This window comes from Bombina bombina, chromosome 4, assembly GCF_027579735.1.
Source record: "Bombina bombina isolate aBomBom1 chromosome 4, aBomBom1.pri, whole genome shotgun sequence".
In the NCBI taxonomy this organism is placed as follows: Eukaryota; Metazoa; Chordata; class Amphibia; order Anura; family Bombinatoridae; genus Bombina; species Bombina bombina.
Genome location: NC_069502.1, coordinates 198,783,150 through 198,807,111, shown reverse-complemented (window position 1 = coordinate 198,807,111; position 23,962 = coordinate 198,783,150). Strand labels below are relative to the sequence as shown.

Genomic DNA, 23,962 nt, shown 5'->3' with positions numbered 1-23,962 from the left:
GATAATTCCAGGAGTACATTATATGCAGGATGTGTGTATATGGGCAGCTGCTGCAGTGTGATATCTATAGCATGTGTTCATATGGATAATTCCAGGAGTACATTATATGCAGGATGTGTGTGTATATGGGCAGCTGCTGCAGTGGGATATCTATAGCATGTGTTCATATGGATAATTCCAGGAGTACATTATATGCAGGATGTGTGTATATGGGCAGCTGCTGCAGTGTGATATCTACAGCTTGTGTTCATATGGATAATTCCAGGAGTACATTATATGCAGAATGTGTATATATGGGCAGCTGCTGCAGTGTGATATCTACAGCTTGTGTTCATATGGATAATTCCAGGAGTACATTATATGCAGGATGTGTGTGTATATGGGCAGCTGCTGCAGTGGGATATCTACAGCTTGTGTTCATATGGATAATTCCAGGAGTACATTATATGCAGGATGTGTGTGTATATGGGCAGCTGCTGCAGTGGGATATCTAGAGCTTGTGTTCATATGGATAATTCCAGGAGTACATTATATGCAGGATGTGTGTATATGGGCAGCTGCTGCAGTGTGATATCTAGAGCTTGTGTTCATATGGATAATTCCAGGAGTACATTATATGCAGGATGTGTGTGTATATGGGCAGCTGCTGCAGTGGGATATCTATAGCTTGTGTTCATATGGATAATTCCAGGAGTACATTATATGCAGGATGTGTGTATATGGGCAGCTGCTGCAGTGTGATATCTACAGCTTGTGTTCATATGGATAATTCCAGGAGTACATTATATGCAGGATGTGTGTATATGGGCAGCTGCTGCAGTGTGATATCTACAGCTTGTGTTCATATGGATAATTCCAGGAGTACATTATATGCAGGATGTGTGTATATGGGCAGCTGCTGCAGTGTGATATCTACAGCTTGTGTTCATATGGATAATTCCAGGAGTACATTATATGCAGGATGTGTGTGTATATGGGCAGCTGCTGCAGTGTGATATCTACAGCTTGTGTTCATATGGATAATTCCAGGAGTACATTATATGCAGGATGTGTGTATATGGGCAGCTGCTGAAGTGTGATATCTAGAGCTTGTGTTCATATGGATAATTCCAGGAGTACATTATATGCAGAATGTGTGTATATGGGCAGCTGCTGCAGTGTGATATCTAGAGCTTGTGTTCATATGGATAATTCCAGGAGTACATTATATGCAGGATGTGTGTGTATATGGGCAGCTGCTGCAGTGGGATATTTACAGCTTGTGGTCATATGGATAATTCCAGGAGTACATTATATGCAGGATGTGTGTGTATATGGGCAGCTGCTGCAGTGTGATATCTACAGCTTGTGTTCATATGGATAATTCCAGGAGTACATTATATGCAGAATGTGTGTATATGGGCAGCTGCAGCAGTGTGATATCTAGAGCTTGTGTTCATATGGATAATTCCAGGAGTACATTATATGCAGGATGTGTGTGTATATGGGCAGCTGCTGCAGTGGGATATCTAGAGCTTGTGTTCATATGGATAATTCCAGGAGTACATTATATGCAGGATGTGTGTGTATATGGGCAGCTGCTGCAGTGGGATATCTAGAGCTTGTGTTCATATGGATAATTCCAGGAGTACATTATATGCAGGATGTGTGTGTATATGGGCAGCTGCTGCAGTGGGATATCTAGAGCTTGTGGTCATATGGATAATTCCAGGTGTACATTATATGCAGGATGTGTGTGTATATGGGCAGCTGCTGCAGTGGGATATCTACAGCTTGTGTTCATATGGATAATTCCAGGAGTACATTATATGCAGGATGTGTGTGTATATGGGCAGCTGCTGCAGTGTGATATCTACAGCTTGTGTTCATATGGATAATTCCAGGAGTACATTATATGCAGGATGTGTGTGTATATGGGCAGCTGCTGCAGTGGGATATCTAGAGCTTGTGTTCATATGGATAATTCCAGGAGTACATTATATGCAGGATGTGTGTGTATATGGGCAGCTGCTGCAGTGTGATATCTACAGCTTGTGTTCATATGGATAATTCCAGGAGTACATTATATGCAGGATGTGTGTATATGGGCAGCTGCTGCAGTGGGATATCTAGAGCTTGTGTTCATATGGATAATTCCAGGAGTACATTATATGCAGAATGTGTTTATATGGGCATTTCCTGCAGAGTGATATCTGCAGCTTGTGTGCATATGGGTAACTAATGGAGTACATATTATGCAGAATGTGTTTATATGGACATATCTACAGCTTGTATGCATACGGGCAGCTCCGAGAGTGTGATATCTACAGCCCGTTTACACTGCAGCTTGTGTGTTTGGGCAGATCCTGATTTTCCTGACAATGATATATTATATAATGGAGCCTTGTTTTCATGTAGATCACAAGGGCAAAGGAATATGTGAGCTCTTAGTTATTTCTCTATTGCACAGTTTTTACTGGAAACATATTGATGCAGCTCGTACAAACCTCTTACCTGTAAATATTATATATGTCTTCTGAACGACCCTTTCTCAGACGAAGAACCCAGGCACCAGGGTTAGCTTTTAGCTGGAAATAACCCTAAGAACAAACACAAAAAAGAAGTTGGCATATGAAAGGTATATGATTATTTATATATATATTTATATGTGTTAATATATGGATATACACTTATTAACACATAAATATATATATATATATATATATATATATATATATATATAAGCATATACATATATATTTACAGGGAACACACTGTTCCCATAGACTGCAATGTAAAGGCACTTTTTCAGTGCCGTTTTTTTTCTAACACCCTACAGCCGCCGTCTTTAGCCCCTAAAACCTGCTAAGTTCATTTTTATTTTTTATTTTTCTATTAGCCAGAGATCTGATCTCTGGTTAATTGGTTAATTTTAAAAGCGCTAATTGATACCATGAGCTTGCGGCAGCAATAACCAGCAACTTGTAATGGCTGGTTATTTATTGCATGCCCGCAAATGGGCAAATCTGCCCGTTTGCAGGCGTGCGATAAATTAGCGCTCTACTTGTAATCTAGCCCTTTATACATTGACTGCTCATTTGTGTAAATTAATCTTAAACGCTTTGAATGTATCATATCCATTTTAAAAAAAATGCTTAATTTGTTTTTGTTTTTTTGGAAATTAAAAAAACGTGTAAATATTGATAATTATTTTGAAAAAACATAATTTATGTAAGAACTTACCTGATAAATTCATTTCTTTCATATTAGCAAGAGTCCATGAGCTAGTGACGTATGGGATATACATTCCTACCAGGAGGGGCAAAGTTTCCCAAACCTCAAAATGCCTACAAATACACCCCTCACCACACCCACAAATCAGTTTAACGAATAGCCAAGAAGTGGGGTGATAAGAAAAAAGTGCGAAAGCATATAAAATAAGGAATTGGAATAATTGTGCTTTATACAAAAAAATCATAACTACCTCAAAAAAAGGGTGGGCCTCATGGACTCTTGCTAATATGAAAGAAATGAATTTATCAGGTAAGTTCTTACATAAATTATGTTTTCTTTCATGTAATTAGCAAGAGTCCATGAGCTAGTGACGTATGGGATAATGAATACCCAAGATGTGGATCTTCCACGCAAGAGTCACTAGAGAGGGAGGGATAAAATAAAGACAGCCAATTCCGCTGAAAATAATCCACACCCCAAAATAAAGTTTAAATCTTATAATGAAAAAAACTGAAATTATAAGCAGAAGAATCAAACTGAAACAGCTGCCTGAAGTACTTTTCTACCAAAAACTGCTTCAGAAGAAGAAAACACATCAAAATGGTAGAATTTAGTAAAAGTATGCAAAGAAGACCAAGTTGCTGCTTTGCAAATCTGATCAACCGAAGCTTCATTCCTAAATGCCCAGGAAGTAGAGACTGACCTAGTCGAATGAGCTGTAATCCTTTGAGGCGGAGATCTACCCGACTCGACATAAGCATGATGAATCAAGGATTTTAACCAAGATGCCAAAGAAATGGCAGAAGCCTTTTGACCTTTCCTAGAACCAGAAAAGATAACAAATAGACTAGAAGTCTTTCGGAAATCTTTAGTAGCTTTAACATAATATTTCAAAGCTCTAACTACATCCAAAGAATGCAACTATCTTTCCTTAGAGTTCTTAGGATTAGGACACAACGAAGGAACCACAATTTCTCTACTAATGTTGTCAGAATTCACAACCTTAGGTAAAAATTTAAATGAAGTTCGCAAAACCGCCTTATCCTGATGAAAAATCAGAAAAGGAGACTCACAAGAAAGAGCAGATAATTCAGAAACTCTTCTAGCAGAAGAGATGGCCAAAAGAAACAAAACTTTCCAAGAAAGTAATTTAATATCCAGCGAATGCATAGGTTCAAACGGAGGAGCTTGAAGAGCCCCCAGAACCAAATTCAAACTCCAAGGAGGAGAAATTGACTTAATGACAGGTTTTATATGAACCAAAGCCTGTACAAAACAATGAATATCAGGAAGATTAGCAATCTTTCTGTGAAAAAGAACAGAAAGAGCAGAGATTTGTCCTTTCAAGGAACTTGCAGACAAACCTTTACCCAAACCATCCTGAAGAAACTGTAAAATTCTAGGAATTCTAAAAGAATGCCAAGAAAAATGATGAGAAGAACACCAAGAAATGTAAGTCTTCCAGACTCGATAATATATCTTCCTAGACACAGATTTACGAGCCTGTAACATAGTATTAATGACGGAGTCAGAGAAACCTCTATGACTGAGAATCAAGCATTCAATCTCCATACCTTCAAATTTAAGGATTTGAGATCCTGATGGAAAAAAGGACCTTGCGATAGAAGGTCTGGCCTTAACGGAAGAGTCCACGGTTGGCAAGTAGCCATCCGAACAAGATCCGCATACCAAAACCTGTGAGGCCATGCTGGAGCCACCAGCAGAACAAATGAGCGCTCCTTTAGAATCTTGGAAATCACTCTTGGAAGAAGAACTAGAGGCGGAAAGATATAAGCAGGATGATACTTCCAAGGAAGTGACAATGCATCCACTGCTTCCGCCTGAGGATCCCTGGATCTGGACAGATACCTGGGAAGCTTCTTGTTTAGATGAGAAGCCATCAGATCTATTTCTGGAAGTCCCCACATTTGAACAATCTGAAGAAATACCTCTGGGTGAAGAGACCATTCGCCCGGATGTAACGTTTGGCGACTGAGGTAATCCGCTTCCCAATTGTCAATACTTGGGATATAAACCGCAGAAATTCGACAGGAGCTGGATTCCGCCCATACAAGTATTCGAGAGACTTCTTTCATAGCCAGAGGACTGTGAGTCCCTCCTTGATGATTGACATATGCCACGGTTGTGACATTGTCTGTCTGAAAACAAATGAACGACTCTCTCTTTAGAAGAGGCCACGACTGAAGAGCTCTGAAAATCGCACAGAGTTCCAAAATGTTGATTGGTAATCTCGCCTCCTGAGATTCCCAAACCCCTTGTGCTGTCAGAGACCCCCATACAGCTCCCCAACCTGTCAGGCTTGCATCTGTTGAGATCACAGTCCAGGTCGGAAGAACAAAAGAAGCCCCCTGAACTAAACGATGATGGTCGGTCCACCACGTTAGAGAGTGTCGTACAATCGGTTTTAAAGATATTGTGATATCTTTGTATAATCCTTGCACCACTGGTTCAGCACACAGAGCTGAGGAGGTCGCATGTGAAAATGAGCAAAGGGGATCGCGTCCGATGCAGCAGTCATAAGACCTAGAATTTCCATGCATAAGGCTACCGAAGGGAATGATTGAGACTGAAGGTTTCGACAAGGTGAAACCAATTTTAGACGTCTCTTGTCCGTTAGTGACAGAGTCATGGACACTGAATCTATCTGGAAACCTAAAAAGGTTACCCTTGTCTGAGGAATCAACGAACTCTTTGGTAAATTGATCCTCCAACCATGTTCTCGAAGAAACGATACAAGTCGATTCGTATGAGATTCTGCTAAATGTGAAGACTGAGCAAGTACCAAGATATCGTCCAAATAAGGAAATACCACAATACCCTGTTCTCTGATTACAGATAGAAGGGCACCGAGAACCTTTGTAAAAATCCTTGGAGCTGTTGCTAGGCCAAACGGCAGAGCCACAAACTGGTAATGCTTGTCTAGAAAAGAGAATCTCAGAAACTGATAGTGATCTGGATGAATCGGAATATGCAGATATGCATCTTGTAAATCTATTGTGGACATATAATGCCCTTGCTGAACAAAAGGCATAATAGTCCTTATAGTTACCATTTTGAATGTTGGTATCCTTACATAACGATTCAATATTTTTAAATCCAGAACTGGTCTGAAGGAATTCTCCTTCTTTGGTACAATGAAGAGATTTGAGTAAAACCCCAGCCCCTGTTCCAAAACTGGAACTGGCACAATTACTCCAGCCAACTCTAGATCTGAAACACATTTCAGAAATGCTTGAGCCTTCACTGGATTTATTGGGACACGGGAAAGAAAAAATCTTCTTGCAGGAGGCCTTATCTTGAAGCCTATTCTGTACCCTTGTGAAACAATATTCTGAATCCAAAGATTGTGAATCGAATTGATCCAAATTTCTTTGAAAAAACGTAATCTGCCCCCTACCAGCTGGGCTGGAATGAGGGCCGCACCTTCATGTGGACTTGGGACCTGGCTTTGGTTTCCTAAAAGGCTTGGATTTATTCCAGACTGGAGACGGTTTCCAAACTGATACTGCTCCTGTAGAGGAAGGATCAGGTTTTTGTTCCTTATTGTGACGAAAGGAACGAAAACAATTAGCAGACCTAAATTTACCTTTAGCTTTTTTATCCTGTGGTAAAAAAGTTCCTTTCCCCCCAGTAACAGTTGAAATAATAGAATCCAACTGTGAACCAAACAATTTATTACCTTGGAAAGAAAGGGAAAGCAAAGTTGACTTAGAAGACATATCAGCATTCCAAGTTTTAAGCCATAAAGCTCTTCTAGCTAAAATAGCTAAAGACATATACCTGACATCAACCCTAATGATATCAAAGATGGCATCACAAATAAAGCTATTAGCATGTTGAAGAAGATTAACAATGCTATGAGTATTATGATCTGTTACTTGTTGTGCTAAAGCTTCCAACCAGAAAGTTGAAGCTGCAGCAACATCCGCCAAAGATATAGCAGGTCTAAGAATATTACCTGAACATAAGTAAGCTTTTCTTAGAAAGGATTAAATTTTCCTATCTAAAGGATCCTTAAAAGAAGTACTATCTGCCGTAGGAATAGTAGTACGTTTAGAAAGAGTGGAGATAGCCCCATCATCCTTAGGGATTTTGTCCCAAAACTCTAATCTGTCAGATGGCACAAGATATAATTGCTTAAACCGTTTAGAAGGAGTAAATGAATTACCCAAATTATTCCATTCCCTAGAAATTACTTCAGAAATAGCATCAGGAACGGGAAAAACCTCTGGAATAACTACAGGAGGTTAAAAAACTGTATTCAAACGTTTAGATTTAGTATCAAGAGGACCAGATTCCTCTTTTTCTAATGCAATTAAGACTTCTTTAAGTAAAGAACGAATAAATTCCATTTTAAATAAATATGAAGATTTATCAGTATCAACCTCTGAAACAGAATCCTCTGAACCAGAAAAATCATTATCAGAATCAGAATGATGATGTTCATTTAAAAATTCATCTGAAAAATGAGAAGTTTTAAAAGACTTTTTACGTTTACTAGAAGGAGGAATAACAGACATAGCCTTCTTAATGGATTTAGAAACAAAATCTCTTATGTTATCAGGAACACTGAGTATTAGATGTTGACAGAACAGCAACAGGTAATGTAACAGTACTAAAGGAAATATTATCTGCATTAACAAGTTTGTCATAACAAACAGTACAAACAACAGCTGGAGGAACAGATACCATAAGTTTACAGCAGATACACTTAGATTTGGTAGCTCCAGCCCCAGGCAGCGATTTTCCAGAAGTATCTTCTGACTCAGTTTCAACGTGGGACATCTTGCAATATGTAATAGAAAAAAAAACATATAAAGCAAAATTGATCAAATTCCTTAAATGACAGTTTCAGGAATGGGAAAAAATGCCAGTGAACAAGCTTCTAGCAACCAGAAGCAATAAAAAATGAGACTTAAATAATGTGGAGACAATAGTGACGCCCATATTTTTTTAGCGCCAAAAATGACGCCCACATTATTTGGCGCCTAAATGCTTTTGGCGCCAAAAATGACGCCACATCCGGAACGCCGACACTTTTGGCGCAAAAGAACGTCAAAAATGACGCAACTTCCGGCGACACGTATGACGCCGGAAACAGAAAAAAAAAATTTGCGACAAAAAAGTCTGCGCCAAGAATGACGCAATAAAATGAAGCATTTTCAGCCCCCACGAGCCTAACAGCCCACAGGGAAAAAGTCAAATTTTTAAGGTAAGAAAAATATTGATTTATTCATATGCATTATCCCAAATATGAAACTGACTGTCTGAAATAAGGAATGTTGAACATCCTGAGTCAAGGCAAATAAATGTTTGAATACATATATTTAGAACTTTATAAAAAAAAGTGCCCAACCATAGCTTAGAGTGTCACAGAAAATAAGACTTACTTACCCCAGGACACTCATCTACATGTTGTAGAAAGCCAAACCAGTACTGAAACGAAAATCAGCAGAGGTAATGGTACATAAATAAGAGTATATCGTCGATCTGAAAAGGGAGGTAAGAGATGAATCTCTACGACCGATAACAGAGAACCTATGAAATAGACCCCGTAGAAGGAGATCATTGAATTCAAATAGGCAATACTCTCCTCACATCCCTCTGACATTCACTGCACGCTGAGAGGAAAACTGGGCTCCAACCTGCTGCGGAGCGCATATCAACTTAGAATCTAGCACAAACTTACTTCACCACCTCCATAGGAGGCAAAGTTTGTAAAACTGATTTGTGGGTGTGGTGAAGGGTGTATTTATAGGCATTTTGAGGTTTGGGAAACTTTGCCCCTCCTGGTAGGAATGTATATCCCATACGTCACTAGCTCATGGACTCTTGCTAATTACATGAAAGAAACATAAAATGGTGCTGCCCAGAAAAAAAAAAAAAGATTACTGCACACACTACTGAAATGTGCCCTTACATTGGGGGGCTATGGGGACTGAGTTTAAAAATGCACATAGTGATCACGTCAAATAAAATGACACCCAAGAGTTTTTATTAATAACATTCATAACAGATATTTCTATTATATTTTATGTCCATATAAATACTTACTAAATTGGCCATGACAATGGTATCCACAATGACAGGGTTAGTGGCTGTCCCCAATACAAACTGGAGACCTCTGGGTGGCTGCCCGGTAGTAACATCAAAACAGTGGCCTTCAAGGAGCAGATTCTCCAGCTCAAATTCTGCAGCAACAACACTATCCACCTGCAAATGGAAGAAAGTCACATGTGTGGGCATCCAAGGGATGTTACGAAGAAATTTACAACATTCAGGAACACTTAGTAAATTCATGGATTAACCAACTTGCAATTAGACGAGGATGAGTGTCTAAAATATAAGACAACACTAACAAGGTTAGTGACTGTTGTATAATAAGAAAGTTGCTAAAATGATGCAAATTCTAAAATTTTGCTAAAAGAAAATGGAAACCAAAAGAATTATGACACTCAAGTGGATTAATACCAAACTATAAATAAAGGGATACATGTGTGAAAACATTCATGAAGATATGGATCAGTGTAAAGAGTAGTGTCTCTAAGGAGAAATATCTGCAGGTGGAGCTGGAACTATCGAAACTGTGGCTGAATCACACTGCTGTAAGGCATTAACATCTTCAATAAGTCCTTGTATACTTTACTACCATATCCTCTGTCTTTCTCTGGTGCACACACAGAAGAAGATTAATATACCACAATGCTAGAAATATTACCTCTTCTAAATAGATATTATCCAAGTCATAAGGAGTCCGCACTGGCTCAACCATCCAATTGTCTGGAATATTAAGGTTAAGAGTGAAGAGAGGAGACTGTGGCATGTCTAAGAATTTTGCAATTGGACCAGACATAAACATCTTCTCTGGTGTAAACATTACCTCTGGCTCCAAAACAAACCGATAAAAGCTTTAGTTAAAAAAAAAGGGGAAAAAAAAGTTAAAAAAAAGAAGAAAAAAAAAAAAAAATCACATTTAAACACATTCCCTATGTGTTCCTTGTCTTTACCTTTTCAAGGGCATTTCTGATAACTTGGACTGGCAGTTCATAAATACCCGTATATTCATATTAAGAATTTGGTTCAGTACCTAGGACGACAAAAGTGTTGTATGTTATACACAACCTCCAGAAGACCCTACATCAACATGAGTAACACACACACAGGTTGAAGAAGGCAAAATGACTTACCAGGAGTAATGGGGCCAGTCGCTGAGCTGATTTAGTTACAGGATCCACAATGGCAACAACTTCAAAGTAAGTCATTCCTTCTTTAGGCCTTAGTTTAACGGCACTAAATAGAGATAAATGGAAAAAAAAACAAGAAAGAAAGAAATGTTTTTAAGATATTAAGAAAAGCTCATAAAAAATAAGTTATAATGGTCTGGTAACAAAGAGACACTTATTCTAAAAACATTACATCAGTATGTTACCTGTGCTGGTCTTCTGCCATTTGGTAATCAACTCTGCTTTCTCCTTTTGGTTGTGACGATAACAGTGAATCTACCTTCATCACCAGATCGCTAGCACTAAAAGCACACAAGTAAATGTAAACTAATTCAGTAAACATTACAGTATTACACACTGTAAATGCATTTGTAATAGTTCATTATTTATACACTAGTCCTAAAGCACGTGTACACGGGCCAATTTTTTAAGTACCGCGGTTCCAACCCTTGCTCCCTCTCTCTCCCCCCTCTTATGCTCTCTCTATCCCCCTCTTTTGCTCGCTCTCCCCTCTTTTGCTCGCTCCCTCTCTTCCCCCCCTCTTCTGCTCTCTCCCCCCTCTTTTGCTCTCTCTCCCCCCTCATTTGCGCTCTCTCCCCCCTCTCTTTTGCTCTCTCTCTCTCCCCCTCTCTTTTGCTCTCTCTCTCTCCCCCTCTCTTTTGCTCTCTCTCTCTCCCCCTCTCTTTTGCTCTCTCCGCTCTCTTTTGCTCTCTCCCCCCCTCTTTTGCTTTCTCCCCCCTCTTTTTTGCTCTCTCCCCCCTCTTTTTTGCTCTCTCGCCCCCCCCCCTCTTTTTTGCTCTCTCCCCCCCCCACCTCTCTTTTGCTCTCTTTTGCTCTCTCCCACCTCTCTCCTGTCGGCCACTCGCGCTCCCGCGAGGCCACGCCCCCTCATCACGCCCGTCAGCCATGTCCCCATTACAGCACGCCCCCACCAGGCAGTTTCCGTAGAGCGCACTCCTCTGCTGCTCAAGGCCAGGTATGTTTGTCCTCTGCAGTCTCTACTGCGCATGACTGCATCTGACAAACATACCTGCCCTTTTATTATATAGGATAACAATCATTTACATCATGATAACATGTTAAAAAAAAAAAAAAACTTCTGTGACTGCAAAACACATCTGCCAAGGGCAGGAAATTAAAGTTATTTGTGGAAAAAGTGATGGAAATGTATTTTAAAAAGGACATTGTACTAATCCTGAATTTAGTTAAAAGTGTTAGATCACTTCCATTTTTCAAGTATTTATTGAACTTTAAAGGGATATGAAAACTCAAATTCTTCTTTCATGATTCAGATAAAGCAAGCAATTTTAAACAACTTTCTAATTTACTTCTTTTATCATTGGTTTTTGTTTTCTTAGTTTCTTTTGTTGAAAAGCAGGGATGTAAGCTTAGAAGTCGGCCTGTGTCTGGAGCACTATATGGTAGCAGTTTTGCAAGAATGATATCCACTTGCTAGAGCACTAGAGGACAGCACTATGTTCTGTCATGTAGTGCTCCAGGTGCCTACCTAGGTATCTCTTCAACAAAGAATATCATGGAAACAAAGAAAATTTGATGATAGACGTAAAATTGGAAACTTTAAAAAAAAAAAAAATGGTGTGCTCTGTCTGAACCACAAAAATGAGAACAAAAGGCTTCCCTGGGCCATGAAGCCCTATCAGTGGACTATTGAAGACTGGAAGAAGGTCTTATAGACAGATCAATCAAAATGGAAATCTATTGTTGATTACACAGGGTTTTTGTACGGCGTAAAGTAGGTGAAAGGATGTTTCCGCATTGTGCGACACTAACTGTCAAATATGGAGGAGGAAGCATGATGGTCTATGGCTGTCTTGCTGGATCCAGAGTTAGCAACTTACAGAGGGTGAGTGGCACCCTGAACCAAAAAAAGACTACCACAGCATATTGCAGCACCGTGCAATACTTTCTGGTATACACCTAGGTGGCTAGGGGTTTATCCTACAGCAAGATAATGACTCTCAGCATATCTGCAGGGTATATCAGAGCTAGAAGAAAGACTGTAGCCTTCAGATCATGCAATGGCCAGCACAGTCTCCAGACTTAAACATGGTTTGGGATGAACTGGACAGAAGGGTGAAAGCAAAACAATCTTTGTGTGAACTTCTGCAACAGTGTTGGAAAGGACATATTTGATTTACATTGTAGAAAGAATGTTACCAGTGTGTTCATCTGTTATTTCTACATAAGGTGGCCACTTTGATATGTCAAAAATTTAGATTATAATTAGTTTTATGATTTCTTTTTGTTATCTACAATTGTTTATTTGTTTCATGCTTCAATTTCAAAGTACAGTGAAATATTAAACTACATTTAAACTTCATTAAACTACCTTTAAGAGTGAACCACCAAATTGCTCATTTCTGTGCCATAAAGACTATAGACGTTTCAGATTTTTTTGTTTTTGTTTGTTTGTTCTTTCACTTATTACATACAGGGATGGCATTTTAACATGTATTAATTTATTTTTTGTAAACTTTTTTTTTAGGCTTACAAGGCTTGTCACTGTCCAGCAATATAGTAGAGAGAGTCCTGCATATCAGCCAGTAAGTAATACTTGTAAGCTTCAGAAATAAAAACATAATTTATGTAAGAACTTACCTGATAAATTCATTTCTTTCATATTAGCAAGAGTCCATGAGCTAGTGACGTATGGGATATACATTCCTACCAGGAGGGGCAAAGTTTCCCAAACCTCAAAATGCCTATAAATACACCCCTCACCACACCCACAAATCAGTTTAACGCATAGCCAAGAAGTGGAGTGATAAGAAAAAAGTGCGAAAGCATAAAAAATAAGGAATTGGAATAATTGTGCTTTATACAAAAAAATCATAACCACCACAAAAAGGGTGGGCCTCATGGACTCTTGCTAATATGAAAGAAATGAATTTATCAGGTAAGTTCTTACATAAATTATGTTTTCTTTCATGTAATTAGCAAGAGTCCATGAGCTAGTGACGTATGGGATAATGACTACCCAAGATGTGGATCTTCCACGCAAGAGTCACTAGAGAGGGAGGGATAAAATAAAGCCAGCCAATTCCGCTGAAAATAATCCACACCCAAAATAAAGTTTAAATCTTATAATGAAAAAAACTGAAATTATAAGCAGAAGAATCAAACTGAAACAGCTGCCTGAAGTACTTTTCTACCAAAAACTGCTTCAGAAGAAGAAAACACATCAAAATGGTAGAATTTAGTAAAAGTATGCAAAGAAGACCAAGTTGCTGCTTTGCAAATCTGATCAACCGAAGCTTAATTCCTAAACGCCCAGGAAGTAGAATCTGACCTAGTAGAATGAGCTGTAATCCTCTGAGGCGGAGTTTTGCCCGACTCGACATAGGCATGATGAATTAAAGATTTTAACCAAGATGACAAAGAAATGGCAGAGGCCTTCTGACCTTTCCTAGAACCCGAAAAGATAACAAATAGACTAGAAGTCTTTTGGAAATTCTTAGTAGCTTCAACATAATATTTCAAAGCTCTAATTACATCCAAAGAATGCAATGATTTCTCCTTAGAATTCTTAGGATTAGGACATAATGAAGGAACCACAATTTCTCTACTAATGTTGTTAGAATTCACAACCTTAGGTAAAAATTTAAAAGAAGTTCGCAACACCGCCTTATCCTGATGAAAAATCAGAAAAGGAGACTCACAAGAAAGAGCAGATAATTCAGAAACTCTTCTAGCAGAAGAGATGGCCAAAAGAAACAAAACTTTCCAAGAAAGTAATTTAATGTCCAATGAATGCATAGGTTCAAACGGAGTAGCTTGAAGAGCCCCCAGAACCAAATTCAAACTCCAAGGAGGAGAAATTGACTTAATGACAGGTTTTATACGAACCAAAGCTTGTACAAAACAATGAATATCAGGATGATAAGCAATCTTTCTGTGAAAAAGAACAGAAAGAGCAGAGATTTGTCCTTTCAAGGAACTTGCAGACAAACCTTTATCCAAACCATCCTGAAGAAACTGTAAAATTCTCGGAATTCTAAAAGAATGCCAGGAAAAATGATGAGAAAGACACCAAGAAATGTAAGTCTTCCAGACTCTATAATATATCTTCCTAGATACAGATTTACGAGCCTGTAACATAGTATTAATCACAGAGTCAGAGAAACCTCTTTGACTAAGAATCAAGCGTTCAATCTCCATACCTTTAAATTTAAGGATTTGAGATCCTGATGGAAAAAAGGACCTTGTGACAGAAGGTCTGGTCTTAACGGAAGAGTCCACGGTTGGCAAGAGGCCATCCGGACAAGATCCGCATACCAAAACCTGTGAGGCCATGCTGGAGCCACCAGCAGAACAAACGAGCATTCCTTCAGAATCTTGGAGATTACTCTTGGAAGAAGAACTAGAGGCGGAAAGAGATAGGTAAGATGATACTTCCAAGGAAGTGACAATGCATCCACTGCTTCCGCCTGAGGATCCCTGGATCTGGACAGATACCTGGGAAGTTTCCTGTTTAGATGAGAAGCCATCAGATCTATTTCTGGAAGTCCCCACATTTGAACAATCTGAAGAAATACCTCTGGGTGAAGAGACCATTCACCCGGATGTAACGTTTGGCGACTGAGATAATCCGCTTCCCAATTGTCTATACCTGGGATATGAACCGCAGAAACTAGACAGGAGCTGGATTCCGCCCATACCAGTATTCGAGATACTTCTTTCATAGCCAGAGGACTGGGAGATCCTCCTTGATGATTGATGTATGCCACAGTTGTGACATTGTCTGTCTGAAAACAAATGAACGATTCTGTCTTTAGAAGAGGCCATGACTGAAGAGCTCTGAAAATTGCACGGAGTTCCAAAATATTGATTGGTAATCTCACCTCCTGAGATTCCCAAACCCCTTGTGCTGTCAGAGAAACCCCAAACAGCTCCCCAACCTGTCAGACTTGCATCTGTTGAAATTACAGTCCAGGTTGGAAGAACAAAAGAAGCCCCCTGAACTAAACGATGGTGATCTGTCCACCACGTCAGAGAGTGTCGTACAATCGGTTTTAAAGATATTAATTGAGATATCTTTGTGTAATCCCTGCACCACTGGTTCAGCATACAGAGCTGAAGAGGTCGCATGTGAAAACGAGCAAAGGGGATCGCGTCCGATGCAGCAGTCATAAGACCTAGAATTTCCATGCAAAAGGCTACCGAAGGGAATGATTGAGACTGAAGGTTTCGACAAGCTGAGATCAATTTTAGACGTCTCTTGTCTGTCAGAGACAGAGTCATGGACACTGAATCTATCTGGAAACCTAAAAAGGTTACCCTTGTCTGAGGAATCAATGAACTTTTCGGTAAATTGATCCTCCAACCATGATCTTGAAGAAACAACACAAGTCGATTCGTATGAGATTCTGCTAAATGTGAAGACTGAGCAAGTACCAAGATATCGTCCAAATAAGGAAATACCACAATACCCTGTTCTCTGATTACAGACAGAAGGGCACCGAGAACCTTTGTAAAAATTCTTGGAGCTGTTGCTAGGCCAAACGGCAGAGCCACAAACTGGTAATGCTTGTCTAGGAAAGAGAATCTCAGAAACTGATAGTGATCTGGATGAATCGGAATATGCAGATATGCATCCTGTAAATCTATTGTGGACAGTGGACATATAATGCCCTTGCTGAACAAAAGGCAGGACAGTCCTTATAGTTACCATTTTGAATGTTGGTATCCTTACATAACGATTCAATATTTTTAGATCCAGAACTGGTCTGAAGGAATTCTCCTTCTTTGGTACAATGAAGAGATTTGAATAAAACCCCAGCCCCTGTTCCAGAACTGGAACTGGCATAATTACTCCAGCCAACTCTAGATCTGAAACACATTTCAGAAATGCTTGAGCATTCGCTGGATTTACTGGGACACGGGAAAGAAAAAATCTCTTTGCAGGAGGCCTTATCTTGAAGCCAATTCTGTACCCTTCTGAAACAATGTTCTGAATCTAAAGATTGTGAATTGAATTGATCCAAATTTCTTTGAAAAAACGTAATCTGCCCCCTACCAGCTGGGATGGAATGAGGGTCGTACCTTCATGTGGACTTGGGAGCTGGCTTTGGTTTTCTAAAAGGCTTGGATTTATTCCAGACTGGAGATGGTTTCCAAACTGATACCGCTCCTGTGGGTGAAGGATCAGGCTTTTGTTCCTTATTGTGACGAAAGGAACGAAAACGATTATTAGACCTAAATTTACTTTTAGATTTTTTATTCTGTGGTAAAAAAGTTCCTTTTCCTCCAGTAACAGTTGAGATAATAGAATCCAACTGAGAACCAAATAATTTATTACCCTGGAAAGAAAGGAAAAGCAAAGTTGACTTAGAAGACATATCAGCGTTCCAAGTTTTAAGCCATAAAGCTCTTCTAGCTAAAATAGCTAGAGACATATACCTGACATCGACTCTAATGATATCAAAGATGGCATCACAAATAAAGTTATTAGCATGTTGAAGAAGATTAACAATGCTATGAGAATTATGATCTGTTACTTGTTGCGCTAAAGCTTCTAACCAAAAAGTTGAAGCTGCAGCAACATCCGCTAAAGATATAGCTGGTCTAAGAAGATTACCTGAACATAAGTAAGCTTTTCTTAGAAAGGATTCAATCTTCCTATCTAAAGGATCCTTAAAGGAAGTACTATCTGCCGTAGGAATAGTAGTACGTTTAGCAAGAGTAGAGATAGCCCCATCAACTTTAGGGATTTTGTCCCAAAACTCTAATCTGTCAGCTGGCACAGGATATAATTGCTTAAAACGTTTAGAAGGAGTAAATGAATTACCCAAATTATTCCATTCCCTAGAGATTACTTCAGAAATAGCATCAGGAACAGGAAAAACTTCTGGAATAACTACAGGAGATTTAAAAACATTATTTAAACGTTTAGATTTAGTATCAAGAGGACCAGATTCCTCTTTTTCTAATGCAATTAAGACTTCTTTAAGCAAAGAACGAATAAATTCCATTTTGAATAAATATGAAGATTTATCAGCATCAACCTCTGAGACAGAATCCTCTGAACCAGAGGAACCATTATCAGAATCAGAATGATGATGTTCATTTAAAAATTCATCTGAAAAATGAGAAGTTTTAAAAGACCTTTTACGTTTACTAGAAGGAGGAATAACAGACATGGCCTTCTTAATGGATTTAGAAACAAAATCTCTTATGCTAACAGGAACACTCTGAGAATTAGATGTTGACGGAACAGCAACAGGTAATGTAACATTACTAAAGGAAATATTATCTGCATTAACAAGTTTGTCATGACATTCATTACAAACAACAGCTGGAGGAACAGATACCACAAGTTTACAGCTGATACACTTAACTTTGGTCGATCCAGCACCAGGCAGTGTTTTTCCAGAAGTATCTTCTGACTCAGTGTCAATCTGGGACATCTTGCAATATGTAATAGAAAAAACAACATATAAAGCAAAATTGATCAAATTCCTTAAATGACAGTTTCAGGAATGGGAAAAAATGCCAGTGAACAAGCTTCTAGCAAGCAGAAGCAATAAATAATGAGACTTAAATAATGTGGAGACAATAGTGATGCCCATATTTTTTTAGCGCCAAAAATGACGCCACATCCGGAACGCCGACACTTTTGGCGCAAAAAACGTCAAAAATGACACAACTTCCGGCGACACGTATGACGCCGGAAACAGAAAAAATTTTTGGCGCCAAAAAAGTCCGCGCCAAGAATGACGCAATAAAATGAAGCATTTTCAGCCCCCGCGAGCCTAACAGCCCACAGGGAAAAAAGTCAAATTTTAAGGTAAGAAAAAAATTGATTGATTCATATGCATTATCCCAAATATGAAACTGAGTGTCTGAAATAAGGAACCTTGAACATTCTGAGTCAAGGCAAATAAATGTTTGAATACATATATTTAGAACTTTATATAAAAGTGCCCAACCATAGCTTAGAGTGTCACAGAAAATAAGACTTACTTACCCCAGGACACTCATCTACATGTAGTAGAAAGCCAAACCAGTACTGAAACGAGAATCAGTAGAGGTAATGGTATATATAAGAGTATATCGTCGATCTGAAAAGGGAGGTAAGAGATGAATCTCTACGACCGATAACAGAGAACCTATGAAATAGACCCCGTAGAAGGAGATCATTGAATTCAAATAGGCAATACTCTCCTCACATCCCTCTGACATTCACTGCACGCTGAGAGGAAAACCGGGCTCCAACCTGCTGCGGAGTGCATATCAACGTAGAATCTAGCACAAACTTACTTCACCACCTCCATAGGAGGCAAAGTTTGTAAAACTGATTTGTGGGTGTGGTGAGCGGTGTATTTATAGGCATTTTGAGGTTTGGGAAACTTTGCCCCTCCTGGTAGGAATGTATATCCCATACGTCACTAGCTCATGGACTCTTGCTAATTACATGAAAGAAATATACATCTTTGTCTGTGTATAGACATGTAAATAAGTGCTTAATCAATATGGCCTTTACAGAAATAGCAAACATGTTCTGTTGATAAGGATAACTATTTAAAGTTAAGTAGTTTAATGTGTCTAATGAAGTAAGGGAATCCGTGTTTTCTTTATATGGCTTTTTCAAAATAATCTGCACCTTAATGCCAAAACAATGTAACAGGAGAGGTCCTTGCTCCCAGCAATGCTACCCAAATATCCCACTCACTGATCTTCCTCTACTCCCAGCTTCTGGATGTGAGATTTAATCTTCTGTGCCGAAGTTTTGAGGATCAGGTTCTCCAAAAGGTGGAAATCATCTTGATTAAATGCATCTCCTTTCTTCAAAGGTCCAACAATCTGTTAAATATATATATATATATATGTATTTTATTAGAACATAACAGATTTTAAAAAACTGTTATGGGCCACAGAATCATATATTTTGCTTGTGACTTTTAAATACAGGAACTGTTTGCTGGCATGTATTTATATAAAGCATACAAATTAAATATTTTAATTGGGTTATTTATATATACAAGGGTGAATGCAGTTATCTGAAGTAAAACAAAAATTGCATACTGAACATGCACTGGGCTTATCTTCATAAGCTTTACTGGAAACGTTTGTTGTAATAACCAATAGTTAAACTGGCATTACAGTGCAACCTATACTGGTAAAGCAATGTTTAAACTTCATTAAAGGGATATAAAACCCAAATGTTTTCTTTCATGATTCAGATAGGGCATGTCATTTTAAGCAATTTTCTAATTTACTCCAATTATCAATTATTCTGCAGTTGCTTTATTTGAAAAAGCAGGAATGTAAGCTTAAGAGCTGGGCAATCAGCAAGCACTACACCCAGGTGATGAACCAAACGTGTCTACTAAAAAAAAAAGAAAAAAAGAAAAAAAAAAAAAGAAAAGAAAAAAAAGGCAACTCTGGGTTAGTACAAGGAGTTGCTTTTGGAGTCTTGTATGTTCCTAGGAGCAGCACCTTGGGCATTATAGAAATGCTGTTGGAAAAAGAAAAAAAATGTTTTATTGCAACTACAAAGCCTCAATACAGTTTGTATTGGAATGTCAGGCTACAAATAACCACATACTGTTCTAATGAGGGCTACTAATACAATTACAAGAAAATAAGTTATGACCTTGTAGAGCTTCAAAGAGAAAAGGAATATATATTATATTCAAAAACCATCAAGTATATTTAAAGATTTAACAAAGCTGAAAGTGTTTTAGGAAAAAAACAGCAATACACAAATGAGACATGATCTCAAGATGGAAGATAATAAGTTTGGGAGTAATTTACTTGTTTACAATAATGGTGGTTGATATGTGGTGAGAGACAGTAAGGGAACTCAATGTATTGATTATGTTTATGGTCATCCCAATATGGGAAGCCATGGGTTATTATATGTTATGAAAATCTATGTTTCTATATTTTTATGCATTGTAAAGTTTCCCAAATGAACCATAAATCTGAAGTCCATCATGCTCTATACAGGCACTGTCAGCTGAGCTTTGGGACAGACAACCCAGCATGCCTTTCTTCACATAGTGATATTACTCAACTTCAGAATTCACTAATAATGCACCGGTTCTATGTAAAATTTAAGTTTTTACAGTCTGAGGCTTGTTGTGAAAGATTGTGGACAGCTGTAATATTATATTTGACAAATAATATGTTGTTATTGTTGCAATGAATATATTTATAAATGTATTATGCATACTTTAAAATGTTAAACGTGATACTCACCCTCCCATTGGCTATGATAGCTCGATCACCTTTCTTCATCTTAAGAACATCCTGGCAGTACATCGCATGGGATAAGATAAAGTCAACCTTGGTAGCTTCAAAGGCTTCACGGAATAGGTTGACATCCATTCCCTTTAAAGGAAAAATACAACAGTTACTGGATGAGTCAGCAAGCTTTGTAAAGTGTGGGATACTAAAGGACATGTATATGTTTTCCTTTTAAAATGTCTGGTTTTGTATAAAACAATTATAGAGCAGATTATCCATCTTCCATTGCTGTTGGGATAAAGACAAACATCATAGTTTGAAGGTTGCCTATCATCATTTAGGAAATTTGTTTTAGCCGTGCAGTGTAGTATGTACTATATTGTAGATCTGGAAATTTCCAGTAGTCCTGAATGAGTATAAAATTGCAATGAATGATTTTCATTTATTTTTTTCTATCTTTAAAGTGACATGAAACTCAAAATAGTTCTTTCATTATTCAGATAGAGTATACAATTTAATAACTTTCCAATTTACTTCTATTATAAATTTTGCTTCATTCTTTTGGAATGCATATATGTGCAGCTACCAATCAGCAGCTAGCTCCCGAGACTACCTAGGTATGCTTTACGACAAAGAATATCAAGAGAATGAAGCAAATTAGATCATGGAAGTAAATTGGAAAGCTGTTTAAATCTGCATGCTCTATCTGAATCATAAAGAGAAAAAATTGGGGTTTCATGTCTCTAACGTTGAGTACACGAGTACGTTTTTCTTTCTGCACTAGTAACTTTTCTCCCCATAGTAAAAGATATTGATATTTTTTTACCACTGACTATATGAATCCCAATGACACTGCTAAGATCCAGCTAGACAGCTAAATATCTCTTTGTAGCCTTCTCAGAAGTAAAACATTAAGGATCAAACTAAATCCTAAATGATATAACTCTAGTAATCAGTGGGACATTTCTAACTTCTGAGAATCTCCACTAGATAACACGGTATCCCATACAGCTCCTATTAAAGCTATGATCAATAATGCAAAATTGTTTTATAACTAAAACGATGGGTGTAAAATGGTGTCAATGAAAGAAAAAAAGTGTTGATGGTAGGGCTGCTTGATGAATAAAACTTGGGGTATGGCAAATCCTAAGCTCCCTTTCAGAATTTCTTATTAATATAACGGTGGTTGCAGACAAGCTGGCTTCTGACCATGGTAATAAAGGTGAGTGGGCTCTGTTGCAGCTGTGTGCCACCTTGCTCCCACCTTCTTCCCTCCCTATGACACAGAGTAAAAACTTACACAGATTTGCAACAGCAACAACAGATGTGAAACATCTGTTGCAACTCAGACCTGCAGTGTGGAGTGAGGTGGGGGCTTGACTTTTGACACCAAACCCTACAGAAAGTGAGGACAGAACATCCCCTGTCACTGCAGTAGATAAATATATAAGAGCCATCCTACAACGTCTTTCCTCTCCTCCTTTTGATGCCTGCACTAATTAGACCTAATATGAGCAGATGGGGGGGCTCTCTGACTGTGGAGCAGGTCTATAGATAGAACCTGGTCTGTTGTGTCTCAACTTAGTTTGAAGCCTTCTCTAACATGCACAGGTGAACACTCAATGTCACTGGATGCCATCTTTGGATGGGAGTGTTTAGAGCTTCTTGTTTGCTGTCACATGCACGTCTGGCAGATGCCTGGGTATAGTAATGCATTATTACAGGCTATATTATATTTGTTGTGCACATCAAACAGAGCAAATTATTTACACCTTTTTTTTTTTAAAATAATCTTGAAAAACTTAAATACAAATACAGATTGTATTTTTGGGACATGTTCCATGTTTCCCTCTTCTTAAAAATGATCTATATTAAAGGGACAGTCAAGTAAAAAAAAAAAAAAACTTCATGATTTAAATAGGGAATTTAATTTTAAACAACTTTCCAATTTACGTTTATTACCAATTTTACTTTGTTCTCTTGGTATTCTTAGTTGAAAGCTAAACCTAGGAGGTTCATATGCTAATTTCTTAGACCTTGAAGGCCACCTCTAATCTGAAAGCATATTGACAGTTTTTCACCACTAGAGGGCGTTAGTTCATGTGTTTCATATAGATAACATTGAGCTCAGGCACGTGAAGCTCCTAGGAGTCAGCACTGATTGGCTAAAAATGCAAGTCTGTCAAAAGAACTGAAATAAGGGGGCAGTTTGCAGAGGCATAGATACAAGGTAATCACAGAGGTAAAAAGTATATTATTATAACTGTGTTGGCTATGCAAAACTGGGGAATGGGTAATAAAGGGATTATCTACCTTTTTGAAAAACAAAAATTCTGGTGTTTACTGTCCCTTTAAGTATTCCATATTAAAGTGATATAAATGTATTTTGAGTGCAGTTTCCGCAACAGCGTATTATACATACAAGCACAAAGACACACACACAAATATAAATGCTAATGACATACTCCCACTGTGAATGCCATGATATCGCCTCCAGCGTCTAGGAGCTTAGCGTTTTCCTCCTTGACAATTTTAGTTATAAAATTTTTGGCATTGTTGGAATTTTGAGTCTGAAGAGCAGCCCAGATGGCCCGTGCAATTTGAGTTTTCTCAGAAGAGGGGTTGTCGCTGGGGTTATTTATCATGCCAATTCGAACATTGTTGCTGGATTTCTAGGTAAGGAAAGATGACAAACGTATGGAATAAATAAATATTGAATTCAGCTAAACACTGTATGTAGCTCCACAAAAAGATTAAAGCAAAATTAAATTAAGAAAAAAAACAAAAAACACAGGTCAAATGTGAAACATTTTTTATGCAAGAAAGGTAAAGTCTACTTTGTATAAAATGAAATAAAGTCCCTAGAGACAAATTGCTCACTGGCTGATAAGGAAAAATCCAACAGCCTTGGTGCATTGGGACATGAGCCACAAGCATAAAAACTAAGCATTTTAAGCAAACCAAACTAATACATTTGAAAATTCCATATTATAAAATGGATAGCTATGCTGCTTTCATACAAACAAGGCAATAAATCTTATCAAAAGGAATAGGAGGGTTGAATAATTACAGGAGCACTGCAGAGGTATTGTATTGTGCAATAGTCATTACCTGATGTTTTATGGCATCATACAACAGCTGGCGACCGGAGGGTTTATCAAAATCCCCCACAATCCAGAAGGTAACTGGTCTTACAAAGGTGTCATCTGAAAAACAACAAAAGCAGGCAGTGTATACAGGTTTCTGTTTAATATAAATCAGGAGGGTATAGGTAGGGAGAGGAAGAATTATAC

At 38.2% G+C, this 23,962-nt stretch overlaps 1 protein-coding gene across 2 annotated transcripts in view; it reads right to left on the bottom strand.

The window, feature by feature from the left end:
• UGGT1 (UDP-glucose glycoprotein glucosyltransferase 1) overlaps positions 1 to 23,962 on the bottom strand; it is a 259,452-nt gene that overhangs the window by 117,420 nt on the left and 118,070 nt on the right. For both annotated transcript variants that reach the window (XM_053709747.1, XM_053709748.1), the window contains 10 exons: positions 23,781 to 23,875; positions 23,135 to 23,341; positions 20,682 to 20,813; positions 19,150 to 19,280; positions 10,664 to 10,759; positions 10,422 to 10,524; positions 10,242 to 10,321; positions 9,953 to 10,142; positions 9,289 to 9,447; positions 2,494 to 2,579 (listed from right to left, as the gene is read on the bottom strand). In XM_053709747.1, coding sequence (XP_053565722.1) covers positions 2,494 to 2,579; positions 9,289 to 9,447; positions 9,953 to 10,142; positions 10,242 to 10,321; positions 10,422 to 10,524; positions 10,664 to 10,759; positions 19,150 to 19,280; positions 20,682 to 20,813; positions 23,135 to 23,341; positions 23,781 to 23,875 — 1,279 coding nt within the window. The remainder of the gene's footprint in view (positions 1 to 2,493; positions 2,580 to 9,288; positions 9,448 to 9,952; positions 10,143 to 10,241; positions 10,322 to 10,421; positions 10,525 to 10,663; positions 10,760 to 19,149; positions 19,281 to 20,681; positions 20,814 to 23,134; positions 23,342 to 23,780; positions 23,876 to 23,962) is intronic.